This window comes from Lichenostomus cassidix, chromosome 13 (genome assembly GCF_008360975.1).
Source record: "Lichenostomus cassidix isolate B80296 chromosome 13, HeHo_3.0, whole genome shotgun sequence".
NCBI classification, from domain to species: domain Eukaryota; kingdom Metazoa; phylum Chordata; class Aves; order Passeriformes; family Meliphagidae; genus Lichenostomus; species Lichenostomus cassidix.
The window spans coordinates 17,562,106-17,579,661 of NC_139494.1; the positions used below are offsets into that span (position 1 = coordinate 17,562,106).

The 17,556-nt window shown below is 43.5% G+C and overlaps 1 protein-coding gene across 1 annotated transcript; it reads left to right on the top strand.

Moving 5' to 3' along the window:
• Window positions 1-88: 88 nt before the first annotated feature.
• On the top strand, window positions 89-17,272 carry HSPA4 (heat shock protein family A (Hsp70) member 4). The gene is made up of 19 exons (XM_085074068.1): window positions 89-255; window positions 4,370-4,427; window positions 6,068-6,208; window positions 6,412-6,534; window positions 6,976-7,075; window positions 7,471-7,604; window positions 8,920-9,164; window positions 9,541-9,617; window positions 9,901-10,052; window positions 10,988-11,100; window positions 11,459-11,592; window positions 12,012-12,193; window positions 12,580-12,666; window positions 13,174-13,326; window positions 13,806-13,931; window positions 14,868-14,975; window positions 15,224-15,343; window positions 15,735-15,896; window positions 16,096-17,272. Exons 1-19 carry the CDS (start codon window positions 149-151, stop codon window positions 16,291-16,293), a joined length of 2,520 nt encoding a protein of 839 aa, XP_084930194.1. The 5' UTR covers window positions 89-148; the 3' UTR covers window positions 16,294-17,272.
• Window positions 17,273-17,556: the final 284 nt, after the last annotated feature.

Here is a 17,556-nt window from a genome sequence, read left to right on the forward strand (position 1 = left end):
AAGGGCGCGCACTCCCCTCAGCGCCCCCCGCCCTCAGCGCGCCGCGCGCTCTCGCGAGATCTCGGCCGCCCTTAGCGCCGGCGCGGCCGCGGCCCGACGGGATCTTTCGAGAATTGCCGGTGCCGCGCTCCCCCTCAGCGCCGCCGCCATGTCCGTGGTGGGCATCGATCTGGGCTTCCAGAGCTGCTACGTGGCTGTGGCCCGCGCCGGCGGGATCGAGACCGTTGCCAACGAGTACAGCGACCGCAGCACGCCGTGAGTGAGCCGGGGAGCCGCGCTGAGGCGGCGGCAAGGCCCCCGCGGGGCACGGTGTGGCGGGGCCGGGGAGGGAGGGAAACGGCGGGGCCGGGAGGAGCGGAGGTGTAAAGTGCTTGGAGAGAAGCGATAAAGCGCGACACACACGGAGGGGGCCCCGGGAGACCTGCTCAGGTGTCTTTCATAGAATCACAGAATCGTAGAGTGTTAAGGGGTTGGAAGGGACCTTAAAGCTCATGCAGTTCTACCCCTCTGCCGTGGGCAGGGACACCTTCCACTGCTCCAGGTTGCTCCAAACCTCATCCAGCCTGGCCTCGAGCACTTCCAGGGATGGGGCAGCCACAGGTTCTGTGGGCAGCCTGAGCCGGCGTCTCATTACCCTCACAGGGAAGAATTTCTGCTGTATATCTAACCTGAATTTCCCCTCTTTCAGTCTGAAGCCATTCTCCCTTTTGCTGTCAGTCCAGTTCCTGACGCAGAGTCCCTTTGCAGCTTCCTTGCAGCCCCTTCAGAGGCAGGAAGATGCTCGGAGGTGTCCGCACAACCTTCTCATTTGCAGGCTGAGCAGCCCCATCGTTCTCAGCCTTTCGGTGCAGCACGGCCGGTTTGTCCCCCCCGAGGCGGGGCTGTGCTCTTGGGATTGGAAGGACGGGGGCTGTGAGTGTAGGGAAAAGCATCTCTGGCTGCTGGAAGTGCCAAATTAGTTCCGTGTGTGTTCTGGTAGCACAGCTGTCATTCTCCTGCCCCCGGCACAGCAGGACCAGGGAGGGGAGGGCTGAGCTGGTACCATGTGTGAGCCCCATGGCGTGTCCTGGAATCAGAGTTTGGAAAAGCTGCTCAGCAGCCTGGAGTGCCAGGACAAGTGGGATGGTTTCAGACTGACAGAGAGGAGGTTTGGATTGGGTATTGAGAAAAAATTGTTCCCTGTGAGGATGCTGAGACCCTGACACAGAGTGCCAGAGAAGCTGTGGCTGCCCCTGGATCCCAAGACCAGGCTGGACAGGGCTTGGAGCAGCCTGGGACAGTGGAAGGTGTCCCTGCTCATGGCAGGGGTGGCACTGGGTGAGCTTTAAGGTCCCTCCCAACCCAAACCATTCCATGATTCCATGATACAATGTGATCAGTATATTCTAGCCCTGCTCCTATAATGATCCCTCTCAACACATTCTCAACAGGAGTGTGCATTTGCCTCTCTTTAATAAGGAACTTCCTAAGAAGGAGAGAGGGAACTGGGATAAAACTCTAATGAATGAATTGCAAAATGAAAGTGAAAAAAGAATTTGCATCAAGAATTGGGCATCAAACCTGAAGGGGAACTGTGGGGAAAGCTGTCCTAAAAGTGTTTCTGCATCTTACCCTATGTTGCAGTACTATTTAATACCTTTATACCTTTATTTAAGCAGATATTGAAATAGCTGTGTTGGTGAGTCATTTGCATAATCTTCAATGTTTGGGTTTTTTAGATCCCTTTCATCACTTCAGAAAGTTCAGAGTGACCTTGCTTCTTGTTAGACAATACATCACTGTTTGCTTGCCCCTGTCTCTAAGCAATGAATAAATTGAGAAGGAAATTTTGAATTCAGCACTTGTGCTCGAGTATCTGGAGATCTCTTAAGTCTTCTCAATAATGTAGAAGTTTAAAGGTTAGATGTGCTGGGAAAATATTGAATGTAGGGAATATCAGAGCTGTGCTCTAATAGCTGTAGGTATTTGGGCCTCAGGGAGTTGAAGTCTGCTGATAAATATATCTATATATTTGAGATGTGAGCACAAATCTCCCTTGTTGAAGGAGATGAGCTAAATAAAATATCCGACACAGTGCATCTCTTGGGAAATAATTCAGTTATGGGAGCCTGAAGTGAAATTGGAAGAAATGAGTGTAATGAAAATGAGAGGGTTTTAACAGGACTTAATCTCCAGATACTGTTCTGAGGGAATGCAGAGAACCATTCTGCAAGCAGACCCTTCTATTAAAAGAAATTCTGAATGGTTTTTAAGCATCTTGGAAACAGAAGCCTGCTTCAAAAAGTCAGTGCTGAGCAGTTCTTACAGTGGGGCAGTCATGCAAGGTGTTGTGACAGGTTTCCTCAGGAACTGGCTCGTGGTCAGGGTTAAACACTGTTTTCTGTGTGTTATTGTAATAATTTGTATTATTAGAATAAACCCCACTGAGTGCATTGTACTGAGTTCAGTGGCACAGATGACACTCCCACAGAATCTGCTTGCAGCTCTGCTCCTTGGATTCTTCTGGAATCCTGTAACATTTGAACTTATACATTCCAAAGCTGTGCAAACCGTGTTTGGATTTGAGCAGAGGAAAGTGGTAGAGAGAAAATTAGTGGAAACTGAGAGGAAAAAATAAGATAATAATTTTTGTAAGGATGAAGGGACTTCAGTTAAGTGAAATCCCTGTGATTGACCTTTTGAAGCTGGTGCTGATCATCAGTGCAGAGGATGTGAGCTGTCAGGGGACAGGGGCTCTTACAGGACATGGCAGTGGGTGGGAGGGTGAGGTGATGCCTCCAGGTATGTGAAGAAGATATTTTAACTTTCCAAAGTTGTTTCATTAGACCTCTGATGACCTTCACTCTGAATGTTTCTACTTAAAATGCACTTGTTAGTATTCAGCTTCCAGAAATTGTGTAATAGTGTAATTTGTATTTCGTGAGTGTAATGGGGGATGAGACTGGTTGAAAATTCTTTCTTTTCTCCCTCTCTCTTCCCAGTTGCATTCACCTCTGTGCTGGGTCCCTGGGTGGCTCCCCAAGGCCCTCAGCTAAATTAGTGCATTTGTGTTGGTGAGGGGATCTTGGTTTGTGAATTCAGCAGTGAAGTGGCTGGATATATTTTTATTCCAAGAGAAAGGCAACAATTCATGTCTTGATTCCTTTCAGGAGACCAGAGTAAATTAATAACCAGCTCCCTGCTCTGGGCTTGTTAGATTTTTACCTCCTGTTCCATTGCTGTGGGCCTGAGGGTCTGCAGAGCACAAACTTACCATTTTTTAAACTAATCTCCTGAATACGTGTTTCAAACAACTACAGATTTATTCAGAAATGTTAATTCTGTTGCAGCACATGCTTTAGGGTAGGCCTGGTTGCATTTGTTATTAATAAATTGGAATGAGATAAAAACCCAATGCGATTAAATCACCCCAGCCTTCAGGTCTGGTTTTGACAGTTTCTGCTTGGAACATCCAATTCCAAACCTCAGGCTGAGCTGGAATGTTTCCTGTGCAGCCCTATGGCATCACCCTGCTGTAAAGCAGATTCTTGACATGCTGCATGGAGAGCAGCTTAATTAGACTGTTGGGATGTTGTGTGAGCAGTAAAGATCTGCTTGCCTAATGGCAGGGTTCCCCTGACTAAGTTTACCTCAGCGGTATGAGGAACTTGGATTAGAGGGCTGGATTTCATTTTGTTAGGGCTCCTACAGTTTGTTAAATATGTAAATCAAGAGGCCTAATCGGCCTAGGAATTTCTCCAAAAAGGAGGATTTCTTTATTCAGAGCTGCAGGCTGTCACAAAGCAGGGGGGAGTAAAACATAATTTCTCTTTCTGTGCTCCATGTTATTTCAGTGGGTACAGATGAAACTCTGAAAGACCAATGTTTCTCTGCAGGTAGTTTCTTCCTGCCCTTGCAGGGTTTGCCTTAAAACTGGAAAGCTTAGTTAGCATCTGCTACAGACGTGTAGGAATGATTTCCTTAATATCTGATTTACCTCCTGTTTGTCTGCTGAACAGTCGAATGTTTCTCCTGTTATTAGCAACCAACTTATCTTTGAGTGTATCAGATACACAGGCAATTACTGAGATAAAGGCTGTCTGCCCAGCCAGTGCTTAGATGGGAAACTTGAAGGAGCATGGATAAGTTTGGGTTTAGGGCTGTTCTGCAGGGAGGACTGTTGCTGTTTTAAATGCCATCATAGTGCCTGTTTTTCCTGGAATCCACAGAATGCTCCATGCATAGATTGCAGCGAGTGACCAACTTTCTTAGTGCACCAAATCATATTAATCAGGCTAGTGCTCCTCTAAGCAGTAGCAATACTTCTTACCCAAAAGATGTGCAGTGCAGCTGTGCAATCCCTGACTGAACTCACTCTTTTCCCTTGCAGAGCCTGTATTTCCTTTGGGCCCAAGAACCGCTCGATTGGTGCTGCAGCTAAAAGCCAGGTGAGCCTGTGGTTTGGGTAAAAACAACTTCAGAGCAGCAGAGTTTGGGGTTTATCACTGCAGATAGCAGATGTCTCTGAGCTGCTGCCCTGGTGTCTCCATAACTGATGAACAGCTGAGCCTCCCTCAGCTGTTCGCCATGGATTGCTGCTTTGTCATCTGGCAGAAAAATCTCAAGGTTGATCCTTGCACATAATGAATTGTACCGAATAAAGCTGTGCCTCTTAAGATATTCTGATAAATACTAATTTTTTTTTCAGGTTGCAAATGCAAATTCTAAAGCTGAGCAGTGGTGTTTCACCCTGGTTTAGCTTGTTCCAGTTCCTGTGCTTTATGATGGCTTTTAATTATGTGACCATTCTATAGAATGTCATTAAGTGTATGATTTTGGCAGAAAGGGGACGTATTTGAGTGTAAATAGATAGAGCTTTCTGGACCCTTTGTGGCTGAATTACAACCTAAATATCTCTCATGGGCGTTCTTGCCCATAGTCTGAGTTTCTGTTGCTATAGGCAGGTAAATGTGATTTAAAGACTGAGAAGAAGTTAAGCTGATTTGTCCTACTCATGGTATTTGGGTCCTGCTGTATCAGATTTTATGTTGCTGTGTAAGTAACCCCTATAAAAGATGATTTATATTTTTCAAGTCTTCTACAGGAAGTGTCTAGTCAAACACTTAGTTTTTCTTAGCCTAAAAAGCCTAGAGATGTGTGAAGATTCATAATCTAAGATAGAAAAATCCCTGGACACAGCCATATTATTCAAGAACAGCACAACTGTACTAGAACCAAACACAGCTGTTTTTTCTGGAATTGAGTGTCTGCTTAGCTTAATGAAATCCATTGGTGCAGAGCCCTGTAGAGATGAGGTATATCCTGCACAGACTAAACTTAGAGAACATCCAACACAAGTTACTTAGGAAGTAGACACCTGCCTGAGCCCAAATCCCAGGTAAATGCTCTGTGGCACAGTGCCTGTCTGCTCTCTCAGTTCCTGTGGTTCTCAGTGTGTGCCTCACTCTGGTGTCAGTGACAGAATTCCCTTTATTTGTGCTACGTGAAATGAGCTGGGGTGATTTTTCACTTCTCTGTGCTGATCTCTGCTGTTAATGAAAGTCAGTCTACCTTTTGTCAGTTAAGTCAAGGTGACAGTATCATCTGTGGGGACCTTCTGACTTTGTAAAGCTTCATGAGCAGGTCCTTGAGCTGTTTTGTGAGAGTATCTGTGTTGAGTGTCATGTGCATGTGATGAACCTGAGCTGGAGTTTACATCTGTGTGCTTGCTATGTGTGGGAAATCACAGATTGTAGAAAGGTGGGAGGTAGAAAACAGGTAAGTGGGGAAGAGGTTTTGCCAACAGTTCTAAAGAATGTCCTACATGTACACTATGAAATTTGAGTACTGTTGCAATCAATATTTTATAGACTTGGCTCAGTTTTTAGCATGCATTTTATTTTCCATCTCAAATTCCTGTAGGTTACCTGAGCAACCAGAGGGAAGTTGCCTCCCAGCACCTGCCCAGATACTGTTAAGATACAAATGACAAAAATATTCTGGCAAGAGAAGCATAAGAACAAAACTGTCTTCTGTTTGAAATTCACGTTTCCCTGCCACGTTGTATTAAAGTTTTCTTTTCCTCTAGGTTATTTCAAATGCAAAGAATACAGTTCAAAGTTTTAAAAGATTTCATGGTCGTGCATTCTCAGATCCCTTTGTTCAAGCTGAAAAAGCAAGCCTTGCCTATGAACTTGTCCAGCTGCCAACAGGTTCAACTGGCATCAAGGTAAGGCTGGCATGTTTGAGAAAGAGCCAGAGGAGGAGACTGATAAAGTTTCCTTTTATTTCTCTGTTTTGAATCTGTTTGCTGTAGTTTGTGTTCTTTTTTGAATGGAAGGCCTTAATAGGGAAGGGAATAAAAGGCTGATAATGGGGATGGTGCATGGGTTCCATCGCAGTATAATGAGTGTGCACAATTTTTATTTGAAGGTCATGTATATGGAAGAAGAAAGAAACTTTACAATTGAGCAGGTGACAGGAATGCTTCTTACCAAATTAAAGGAGACCGCTGAGAATGCACTTAAGAAGCCTGTGGTTGACTGTGTTGTTTCTGTAAGTATGGAATACAGCTCAATACACAAAATTTAGTTACTGTCTGAACTGAAATGGCTGCAGCATTAAATCTGATTAAATTGCCCAGTAAACTTGAATATCCAGGTATATTTCTTTTCTGTTTAAACTGGATCTTACATCTCTTGAAAACTAGACTTATTTCATTAATGGTCTTAAACTGCTGGTCATTAGCAGCATAAGTAATACTTGATACCTGTTTCTGATTATGTGCTCCAAAAATGAGTGGCTTGTGGTATGGAATGGAAAAAGTAACTTTATGTAATTTTTTTTTTTTTGCTTTTTCTCTGTGGCAACTGAAATGAGCACTGCATTTGAAGGAGGCCTCAGCCATGCTCTGTGAGCTCACTGTCCACCACTTGGAACTGTTCACTAAAGGTGGCTCCTGTAAATGTTAATATTGGCTCTCTGACCTCCTTGCAGGTTCCTTCTTTCTACACAGATGCAGAAAGGAGGTCAGTGATGGATGCTACCCAGATTGCTGGTCTCAACTGCCTGAGGCTGATCAATGAAACAACTGCAGGTAATTCCTTCCTCTCCCTCACTCAGTATTGTAGTTTTACTACATCAAAGGGCTTTTATTTTGCCAGCGAGCCTTGCTTTCTGGAATTACAGCTGGTTTTATACACTTGAAATAGGTGAGTTGATCGGAAAGTTTCTTGTATTCTGGTCTGTTTAGTCATTGCTTTACAAAAACATAAAGATATGTCACAAATACCTGTTTTAATGCCGCTGAGGGAGGGACTGGTACTGTTTAATGTTCTTCCATGTTTCTTTAGCATTGGGAATTTTGTTTAATGAGAGATCAGTGTCTGTACCTTAAGAAGTACAATAAAATATTAATGCTGATTCCTGATTACCACTTATTTCTTGATAATTACAAACCTGAATGTCCTAACTATACCTTTATTTCCATAGTTGCCCTTGCATATGGGATCTATAAGCAAGACCTGCCTGCCTTTGAAGAAAAGCCACGGAACGTTGTTTTTGTGGACATGGGGCATTCTGCGTATCAAGTTTCTGTTTGTGCATTCAACAAAGGCAAACTGAAAGTAAACAATCTGTTACACATCCTTTTTCATTATCTGTAGAACATTCTTCAGCATATGCATGGACTGTGGCAGGCAAGCCTGCCTGGCTTCACAGAAAGGCATCCCCACAGCTCAATCCATGTTCTTAAAATTGCACTTTGTCTGGAGCAAAAAGTAGGGCAGGGAGCTAGACAGCTTTTGAGCAGTGTGTGGAGGAAGCAAACATGCTTTAATCAGCAGACTCTGGCAAAGAATAAAAACCTGGATTAAATGGTTTATTCAGAAATTATCATATCTGACTGTGTGCTGCTTTCAAAAAAATACTCCAGTTCAGTCATGAGATCTGGTGTTAAACCAGGAATTCCTACAATGGTGTAAGTGACAGGCATTGTTTCTGAACCTCCACTGTGGTGCTCATACACAGGAGTAGAAGCATTCCTGGCTGCTTTAAGCTGCCAGTGGAAGCTCAGCAAATGGCAGTTTGCTTCTGAGTGTACATTGCCAAAGCTTTGCTCTTTTCCAGGGAATACTAACATTTCTTAGTGGCTTTCTTATTATTACAATTTATGATTACACTCTGGACTTTGTTTGATTTTCTCATGATTGGCTGGAGAAACAGATGCAAGATTTAAAGCATGAGGTAGTGAAATGCAGAGAAATATTCCGAAAACATTCATTTTCTCATAGCTCTGTCTAGTGAGGAAGTGTAACCTTTGTGATTCTCTCGTATTTGTGTTTTAAACTTGGAAGCCATGGCAGTGTGGAAGGGATGCTTTGGGGTCTAGAGTGGAGGGCTGTTAGGCAGTGTAGAGACCACAGCCAGTGTGAATGGATATTGAGGGTAATGTGATCCTTCACTGATGTCCCTTCCTAAAAATTAAGTTCCGGCTGTGTTCACAGAGCAGAACGAGCTGAGGTGGGTGGATATAGGTGTTCTTTGCAAATAATTCCTTCATCAAAAATGAGCACCTGTTTCAAGAGTTAGTATCATTTATTCTCTTCCTGTTTTATTTTTAGCTGGGTGTAAGCATGTTCCACCCTTAGGAGGCATCAAATATTAAACTGGGATATGACTCAAACTGACAGTGGCTAAGCAGAATTTGGAAACAGAGGTCTGCTCCCAGGACAAGCTGTGGAACAGATTGTGTTGCCAAGTCTTGCCCTTTCTCCCTAAATTCCATTTAAAGCAGTTGTCACCTCATTCCAGGAAGGCTGATTTCTTTGACTTAGAGTTGAACTCTGTTTGAAACAAAGCACTGTTTTGCTGTTAACTGCTAATTGCTTTCATTGAGTAATGGCACAATGTAATGTTACTGAGGGGTTCCATTCCTTTAAGGTTCTTGCTACAGCGTTTGATACAGCCCTTGGAGGCAGGAAGTTTGATGAGGTGTTGGTGGAATACTTCTGTGAGGAGTTTGGAAAGAAATACAAACTTGACATCAAGTCCAAGATCCGTGCACTGCTGAGGCTGTACCAGGAGTGTGAGAGGCTGAAGAAGCTGATGAGTGCCAATGCCTCTGACCTGCCCATGAACATAGAGTGCTTCATGAACGATATAGATGTGTCTGGAACCATGAACAGGTAACCTTGGCTCCTCTGCAAGGGGAAACTTCACAGTGCTCTTCAGGCAGTTGAAAAGTTGGTATTAAGTATCAGCTCTTAGGACTGCAGGGAGCCGAGAAATCAAAGAACAATGCGTGCAGGAATGCTGCTGGAAATGAAAGTGTTTAGAGCCTGGCCTTGAGTTAAGAGGGAGGGCTGTGAATGTTGCAAGGGTGCCAGAATTACTGGAACCAAGTTTTGCCTGGGAGAATATGCTGAAGTATAAAGCTAGGACTGGGGGAGAGAAAACCCTGCAGCACACAGTGAAAGTGGCATTCCTTAAATTCGGGCATCCTGTTGTGTTTGCAATGTTGGTTATGGCATGCTAGAGCTTTGTTTATGCTTCTTCCAACAGGAGCAAGTTTTTAGAGATGTGTGAAGGACTCCTGGCAAGAGTGGAGCCTCCCCTTCGCAGTGTGCTGGAGCAAGCCAGTAAGTGGGGGTGTGTGTGTGGGGATGAGTGTGTTCTGCATGCAGAAAGGACACAGTCAGGGTGCAGGCTTCCTTTGCATGTTGGACACAAGGATTTATCACAAGCAACAATTTTGTCCTTAGTAGTTACAAGATCAAAAAATTTTCTCACAAGGGCTAAGAGCTGAAACTTTTACTGCTTAGAGAACAAGCTTAAAGTTGGTATGTTAAAACTTCTGGTTTATGATGTCAGTGTATTCATATGAAAAAGAAACATTTCATCTATTGTCTGACTCCTTTCTAGAGTTAAAGAAAGAAGATATTTATGCAGTAGAGATAGTTGGTGGTACCACAAGAATCCCTGCTGTAAAAGAGAAGATCAGTAAATTTTTTGGCAAAGAAGTCAGTACAACCCTAAATGCAGATGAGGCTGTGGCACGAGGCTGTGCACTGCAGGTAAAAAGAGCTGTTTTAGCTGTGAGTATTTTAGTAGAAATATTTGAGCCAGAGTTCCCAGGAGACACAAAAGAGACATCATGTGAGTTGTGGAATAGATGCAACTGAGCTTCAGGAGAGCAGCTGGGAGGATGAGAACAGCAGCTTTAAGTGATTCCTTTGTGCTGTTTGTCTGAGCCAAGTCAGTGAAACTTGTTGGAATGAGTCCTTTGCTCCTGCTCTGGCTGGGAACTTGAAGTCTGATAAAACTCATCCAAGGTTTTGTCTTCCAGAGTCTTTTGTTGACCTGGGTTAAACATGAGAAATTTGTTTTACAGCACTATTGATAAACTTGTGATAGGGCAATTGGACAAAATGAAAATGAAAACTTAGGATCTTACAGGACTCAGTCACTGTGGCATGGCTCGAGCAGCAGTAAATACTCTGTTACTAGTGTAGTAAATTCTCTGTAGTTACTACTGCTGCCATCTCTTGAATGCACCTGGATTTTGCTCTGCTCACCTCTGATATGTGCTCATGGCTCTGTTCCATCCAGGCTGTTGGAATCTGCTTAAAAGAAGAAGTTTGTGTTTTGGTACATGAAAGTCCTGGTACTATGTCACTCCAAAAAAAGGAACTCTAAATAAATTTAGTCTCTAATTTCTTATATTGACACTGAAAATTCAGTAGCCCAATGATAGCAAACCAAATATAATGACTCTCAAGTAAAACTTGTGTATTTTCATTTTCAGAATGAGCAGATTGTAAGAGCTGCCTGAAGGGAAGGATACTTAGAGATTCCAGTGATTGTTATGCAGGTCCCAAGCCATCAGTATCAGTCTGCCCTAACCCAGAGTAAATCTACATGTTGAGCAGCATCAGTAGCTACTTGCTGAATGAAATGCCTGTTCCCTGAAAGTCTGAATGTTTGTAATGTGGCTTTTGTGCTCTTGCAGTGTGCAATTTTGTCCCCGGCTTTCAAAGTGAGAGAGTTTTCTATCACAGATTTGATACCGTATCCCATCTCTTTGCGATGGAATTCGCCATCGCCAGCAGAGGAAGGCCTAAGGTAAAAAGAGTTCAGTCTTCTTGCATGTTACAGCTTAAAATTACTGGTGATGATCAGAGTAAATAACAAATGTGAGTAAATGCCTGTAGAGCAGGGTATTTTCAGGGTGAAATTCCCATTTAACACTTTAGATTTTGATACTTCTGAAGTTAATGGCAGTAGAAAACAAAACCAAGGTCGAGTGGCAGTTTGGCACTTCCTGCACGGCTATTGGTGTTACTTAAACTGAAAAATCAGGACAGTCCTGTCACTTCTTAAGGAAGCTTTTCCTTAGAGGTATAAAAGTATCTAGAAATGTGTTGTTATCTTACCAGTGCTGTTGTCCCACATACTGAGCACATGCTGTTTTCTCTTGCAGTGACTGTGAGGTGTTTCCCAAGAACCATGCTGCTCCCTTTTCCAAGGTCCTCACTTTCTACAGGAAGGAGCCCTTTACTCTGGAGGCCTACTACAGTTCCCCCAAGGAGCTGCCTTACCCAGACCCTGCTATAGGTTAGCACCATTCTGTACCTTTAACTAAGAGTCTTTTCTGTGTTTCAAGCCTTTTCTGTCCAGTTATATAGTCTGGACATACAGCCTACTGCAAATGCTCTCAGGACAGCATTTCAAATAGATTTTCAGTAAAATAGGTGGAGTAACATGAAGTTTATGGGCAAAAAGAGCATCCTAATGCTGGAGCAAACCTGGTAGGGGCACACTGAGTGCAGTCTTTTGCTCTGATAGAAGTAACACCAGGTTTTACAAAGAGAATTCCCAATAGTAAGAAAAACTGGATTGTCCAACTTCAGTAGGTTTTAACATTCCCTGAGCACATTGCAATGAACTGTGTCAGCAGCAGTTGGGTTTGCTTTGCCTTCAGCACTTAGGTTAATCAAATGTGTTTGGTGTTTTTTCTCTCTGGGATTGTTTAGCTCACTTCCTGGTTCAGAAGGTCACTCCTCAAACAGATGGATCCAGTTCCAAAGTGAAAGTCAAAGTCAGAGTAAATATCCATGGCATCTTTAGTGTTTCCAGTGCATCTTTGGTGGAGGTTCATAAATCTGATGAGAACGAAGAGCCAATGGAGACAGATCAGCAGGCGAAGGAGGAAGAGGTAAGATACTCACTGCTTTCAGCTGCTGAGAATCGTCATGAAGCACAGCTGGCCAAGGTCTGGGAAGGGTCTAAGGCTTGTGTGAGGATTTACTAGACATGCCCACCACTAAAATACGAGATTGAGTACTAATTGTAGTATGTCACACCAGTGACAGAACTCTTGAAACTAGGACTTGAGGTATAGATCAAATTCTTAATGATAGAGCTGTGGCTTGCCTGGGGCAAAGACTGGGAGTTTATAATTTATTCCTTCAGTTTCCGTTATGTTTCTTTTGCCTAAAGAGCATTAGAGATGTTAAGAGATCAGCCTAGGAGCTGAAGCAGTGATCTGCATTTGTTTAATGTGTGAAATTGGATCCCTCTGAATTCTCTTCTGAATTTCAGAAGATGCAAGTAGACGAGGAGCAACAAAAGGCTGAAGAGCAGCAGCAAACCCAGCCTGAAAATAAGGCGGAATCTGAAGAAATGGAGGTAACAGGAGCATTTGAGACTTATTTTCATGAGATTCCTGAGAATATGAAGAGTGTGAGCACATCTGCTGCCTTTGTCATAGTTCTGGAAGCTGAACTTTTATTTCAGTGCACTGGTGGTCTATTGTGATTGGAGCTTTAGAAATGACACAAATGGCACTAATAACTGCAGACCTGTCAGGTGACCTGGTACTGATAAAATGGGGGAACTCTCCTGTTCAGGGAAGAAATAATCATTTAGTTCTCAATAACTTGAATACTGGAACAGTGTTCTACCATGAGCACCCTCCCCCATGAATGTAGACAGAGAGCCCAGGAAAGGTCAGTGGTTGTATTAATTATCTCAGGCTTCAGCAGCTGGGGTGTCAGAATGGCAGGGAGTGCTTAGTTCTCTTGCTGAGGCACTAACTCAGTAATAGCTTTTCTGTTGTAAACCTTGACTGCTCCCCTTGAACTGATTGGTGATGCTGTTTTACTGTGAATATATTTATGTATGTCTTTAATGCAGACTTGTCAGGCTGACTCAAAGGACAAGAAAGTGGATCAGCCACCTCAGGCCAAGAAGGCCAAAGTGAAGACGACCACAGTGGATCTTCCCATCGAGAACCAGTTGGTGTGGCAGATAGGGAAGGACATGCTCAACTTATTCATTGAGAACGAGGTAAACTCTTCCTTGCCCAAGCTAAAAATGTCCTGGTTTGTCTCCAGAAATAATGTTGTTCATTAAACATGGTAAAGGATGATCAAGGAAAGATGAAAAAGGATAAAACAAGCACTTAAAAGTCTGAGGTGAATGGCAGTGCTCCATGGAGGCAGAATGCATTCATTCCTCCTGGTCAGTGGAGCTGTAAGTCTCACAGGGCTGTTCTGCAGGAAAACTCCAGAATCACCTGCAGGTACAAGGTGCAGGTTACCCTTCAGCATGGAGATTCCTCATCTGGAGCAAGACTGTTCTGTTCTGTGTTGGACATTACACCAAAACTGAAATGAGTTTTTAGTCATGTGCTGTGTTGGAGTAGTTCTGTAAATCACAGTTTTGCAAAATCTTGATGTGGTTTGAGCCTTGGCTAACAAAGTATCCTGGAAACAAATGTTAAATAATGAGCTTTTTAGCCAACTAATTTGACACCTTGTTCACAGGGTAAGATGATAATGCAGGATAAGCTGGAGAAGGAGAGGAATGATGCCAAGAATGCAGTGGAGGAGTATGTGTATGAAATGAGAGACAAACTGTGTGGTGTTTATGAGAAATTCGTCAGTGAAGATGTGAGTATTGCTTCTTGATTGCTCTCTGATACGTTGTGGTACAATCCACAGTTGGGTTTAATAACTCTTGACTTGTATCACATACTATGTTTACATAAATAACATATTCAGACTTGAAATTTGAAGAAATAATTGTAGCCTTCCTGGCTCTGATGATAATCTACTAAACGTGGCCCAGGCAGAAGCACTAGTTCTCTTCCAAAACATTTACAGCCACTTAGTTTGTATCAGAGCATGTTTTCAGCCTAAGAACATTTGCACAATCATTTTAAGGCAACCTGTTCTATTTTGGCTCTTTGTCAATATTTAGGAATAATTTTTACATTAAAAAAATTAATCAAAAGCAGCCCTACACAAGCACATAATAGGTAGGATCAGTCTGACTAAAAGTGGGAACCTGTACCTGAACTGATTGCCTAAAAATCTCCTGGCATTATTAATCAGCTTTCCCTGCTGTACTGAGTTTGGTGTGTGATGAATTTAGCTCTGCTTTTGGGGATGAATCTCTGAACTCCTGACTACATCTCCATTGATTGTAATGGAGCTTTGCCAGCCAGGTGTCTGCAGAGCCTAAACTGGGACATGCCAGGTGACATCTATGGCTCCTTTGCTAAAGGAAAGTTTCCCTCTGTTCTCAGGCTTACTTATGTATTGATGATGAAAACGTGCAGGGGACAAAAAAGCCTTTTATGTGACAGTATTTGATCTGAACTGTGGCTATCACAGATGGTTCTTCCTTGGGCCTGGAATCCATCACAAAGCTGTACAGAAGAGTATTTTATTTCTTATTTTCCACTAAAATAGGATAAAGAATTTCAGACAGGGTTCTTTATGTTCTAAAAATATAGCCCTTCTGAAAAGGTTCCAAGTACCATTTAATGCCATCTGTCACCTAATAAGTGATGTCACCTGCCTGTTTTGTGTGCTTTGCTGCAGGATCGGAATAGCTTCACACTGAAGCTGGAAGACACAGAAATTTGGCTTTATGAAGATGGTGAAGACCAGCCCAAACAAATATACATTGATAAATTGACAGAATTGAAGGTAATTGGTTCTTCCATTCCCATGGGAATTTACTGAAGCTGGAGGACTTTGTTTGGATTTTAAGTGTGTGAGGAGCAGATCTCCAACAGACCTGTAACAACAGGGCTGAGGGAGGCTCAGTCTTTCCTGTACGTGGAGGAAAGAATCAGAGTTTTGAGGAATTCAGGAAGGTTGATACATCCTGTCAGACCTTGAGGATCTTTCAGTGATGCTCCATGAGTTTTGGTATCTGTTGTGCTTTGTTTCAGGCTCTGGGTCAGCCTATTCAGGCAAGATTCCAAGAATCAGAGGAAAGACCAAAAGCATTTGAGGACTTAGGGAAGCAAATCCAGCAGTACATGAAAGCTGTTCATGCATTCAAAGCAAAGGTATTTCCATACTTAATTTCTGGAAAATGCAAGGAAATGGTACAAATATTTTCTGAATTTTAGGTAATCTGCTTCAGACAAAAATCTGGTGCAACCTTCAGTGAGCTTATGAGTTCTTGATGTTTAATAGATTTTTCAGAAGTGGATTTTGGGCCTTGCACATCTCAGCCTCTCTTTAATCAAATGTTGATTTCCTTATGGAGGCAAAATGCCAGCAGCAGGAGAACTTCAGTCTCTGGTTACTGAGCTGTGGGTGATCAGCTCAGTTATTTGTTAACCACAACACCTCTTGGCTAAATGGTCTTCAGTATTTTGGAGCTAAATTGTGAAGAAATCAGGATGAAGTTTGTGCTCAATCACTGACACAGCTGCTCCTGTGTGGGTGTTGCAGGATGAACTCTATGAGCATCTCGATGAAGCAGACGTGGCGAAGGTGGAGAAGAGCACCAATGAAGCCATGGAGTGGATGAACAACAACCTCAACCTTCAGAACAAGAGGAGTCTTTCTTTAGACCCCGTTATAAAAGCTAAAGACATACAGGCTAAAGCTAAAGTAAGTTTTTCTATATAGTTTGCTATATTTCCACGAATTTTTTGTGTTTATTGCTCTATCAGAAAACTGTGAGGTGAGAAATCTCAAAAGTACCAGGAAATATCAACCCTTGAGTATTCCCAACAATGGTTTCAAAGGTTAAGTACAACTGTGGGAGATAAAACCGTTTCTAAGCATGTTTTATTTCTGTATTTTCTAGGAATTGGCAAATATCTGTAATCCCATAGTGAACAAACCCAAACCCAAGGTGGAGCTGCCGAAGGAGGAGCAGAAGCCGACGGAACCCAACGGACCACTGGACGGGCAGGGAGACGCCGGGAGCGGAACTCAGCCCCCCGAGCAGGGCTCTGCCCCCACAGCCACCGACAAGAAGCTTCCAGAAATGGACATTGACTGAATTTCAGCACTTGTTTATATTATTGCAAACTACAATAAAGCTTTAAGTTGTCAACTTTGTATGTTCTGGATACAAACTGAAGCAAGTGAATCCCACAGCGCTCTTGGTAACTGTTGGAGAGGTTTGGGCAGGGCAGCAGGTCAGAACATGGAGGTGGCGAAGGACTCGCTCAGCTCAGCAGTGTTTGCCTTTATTGATTGTATTTAGAAGTTTTGGTAGTCTAACTAGACCTCTAGGAACAGCCATAAGCTGCTTCTCCATTTTTGATGTCCAGGCTGAGTCAATCCTCCCTTGAAGGAGGGAGACAGCACCATCTGAAGTCTGATGTGCACGCTGCTCTTCCCTTTCCCTGCAGATTGCAGCACTGGCACTGCAGGGAGGGCAGGGGAGAGCCGAGGCACAGTCTTCCATTGCCGGTTAGTGTTAATGCCTGCTCTGGACTCACTCTGATTTGCACTGGAACAGTTGATGGTTACAGGAGGTTTGCAGAGCAGGGCTTGGGTGGTTCATCAGCACCTTTATTCCTTAGCCCACACTGCAGATCAGACTCAGAATGTGCTCCTGGACATGGGAATGGGTTTCTCACAAACTCCCCAGCTAATTAGGCCCTGTAAACTTTGTCTCTAGTTAAATTAGCTGCTTGTAGAAAGAGTGAATACTTGTATTTCAGCTGCCTATGCTGATAGTTGATTCTGACTTGTTCCTAACTTTTTCTGGCAGGGGTATGCTTGCTTCCACGAGGCCTTCATTTGGAATGCTTGGTTTTTTGTTTTGGTTTCTTTTTTTCCAGGAAAACCAAGAACTGACGGATATGTTGGTTTGTTTTGGTTTTTTATTTTCTATGAGCTTTATACAATGATTTGCTTCTAGTACTGATTGTCATTAAACTTGCAAAAATTAATTTGTATGTGTTAAAATCCAAAGCTGAAAAACACCCATTCAGATATTGCAAGAAATAAATGCACTGGATTCTACTGGATCACTTGCGGCTGTTGGTTCTAATGATGGGAGCGGTGTCGCGTGGAGGGGAGGGAAGGAAGGGCTGTTGGTTCTAATGATGGGAGCGGTGTCGGGTGGAGGGGAGGGAAGGAAGGGCTGTTGGTTCGCGGAGTGTGCGGGGAGCTCTGCCGGGCTGCACCGGGGCGCACGGGCTGCGGGTGCGTGTGCTGTGCGCTCAAGCACATCACAGGGATGTAACGGATCACAACCACGGAATGCTCAATGAGGAGAGACCCAGGGTGATCTGCAGCCCAGCTCCTGCCC

Excerpts from the sequence above, each read along its gene's own strand:
- HSPA4 (XM_085074068.1), top strand. The coding sequence starts at position 149 with ATGTCCGTGGTGGGCATCGATCTGGGCTTCCAGAGCTGCTACGTGGCT. Across the intron at positions 9,618-9,900 it reads CAGTGTGCTGGAGCAAGCCA|AGTTAAAGAAAGAAGATATT; the intron begins GTAAGTGGGGGT and ends ACTCCTTTCTAG. Across the intron at positions 13,932-14,867 it reads AGAAATTCGTCAGTGAAGAT|GATCGGAATAGCTTCACACT; the intron begins GTGAGTATTGCT and ends GCTTTGCTGCAG.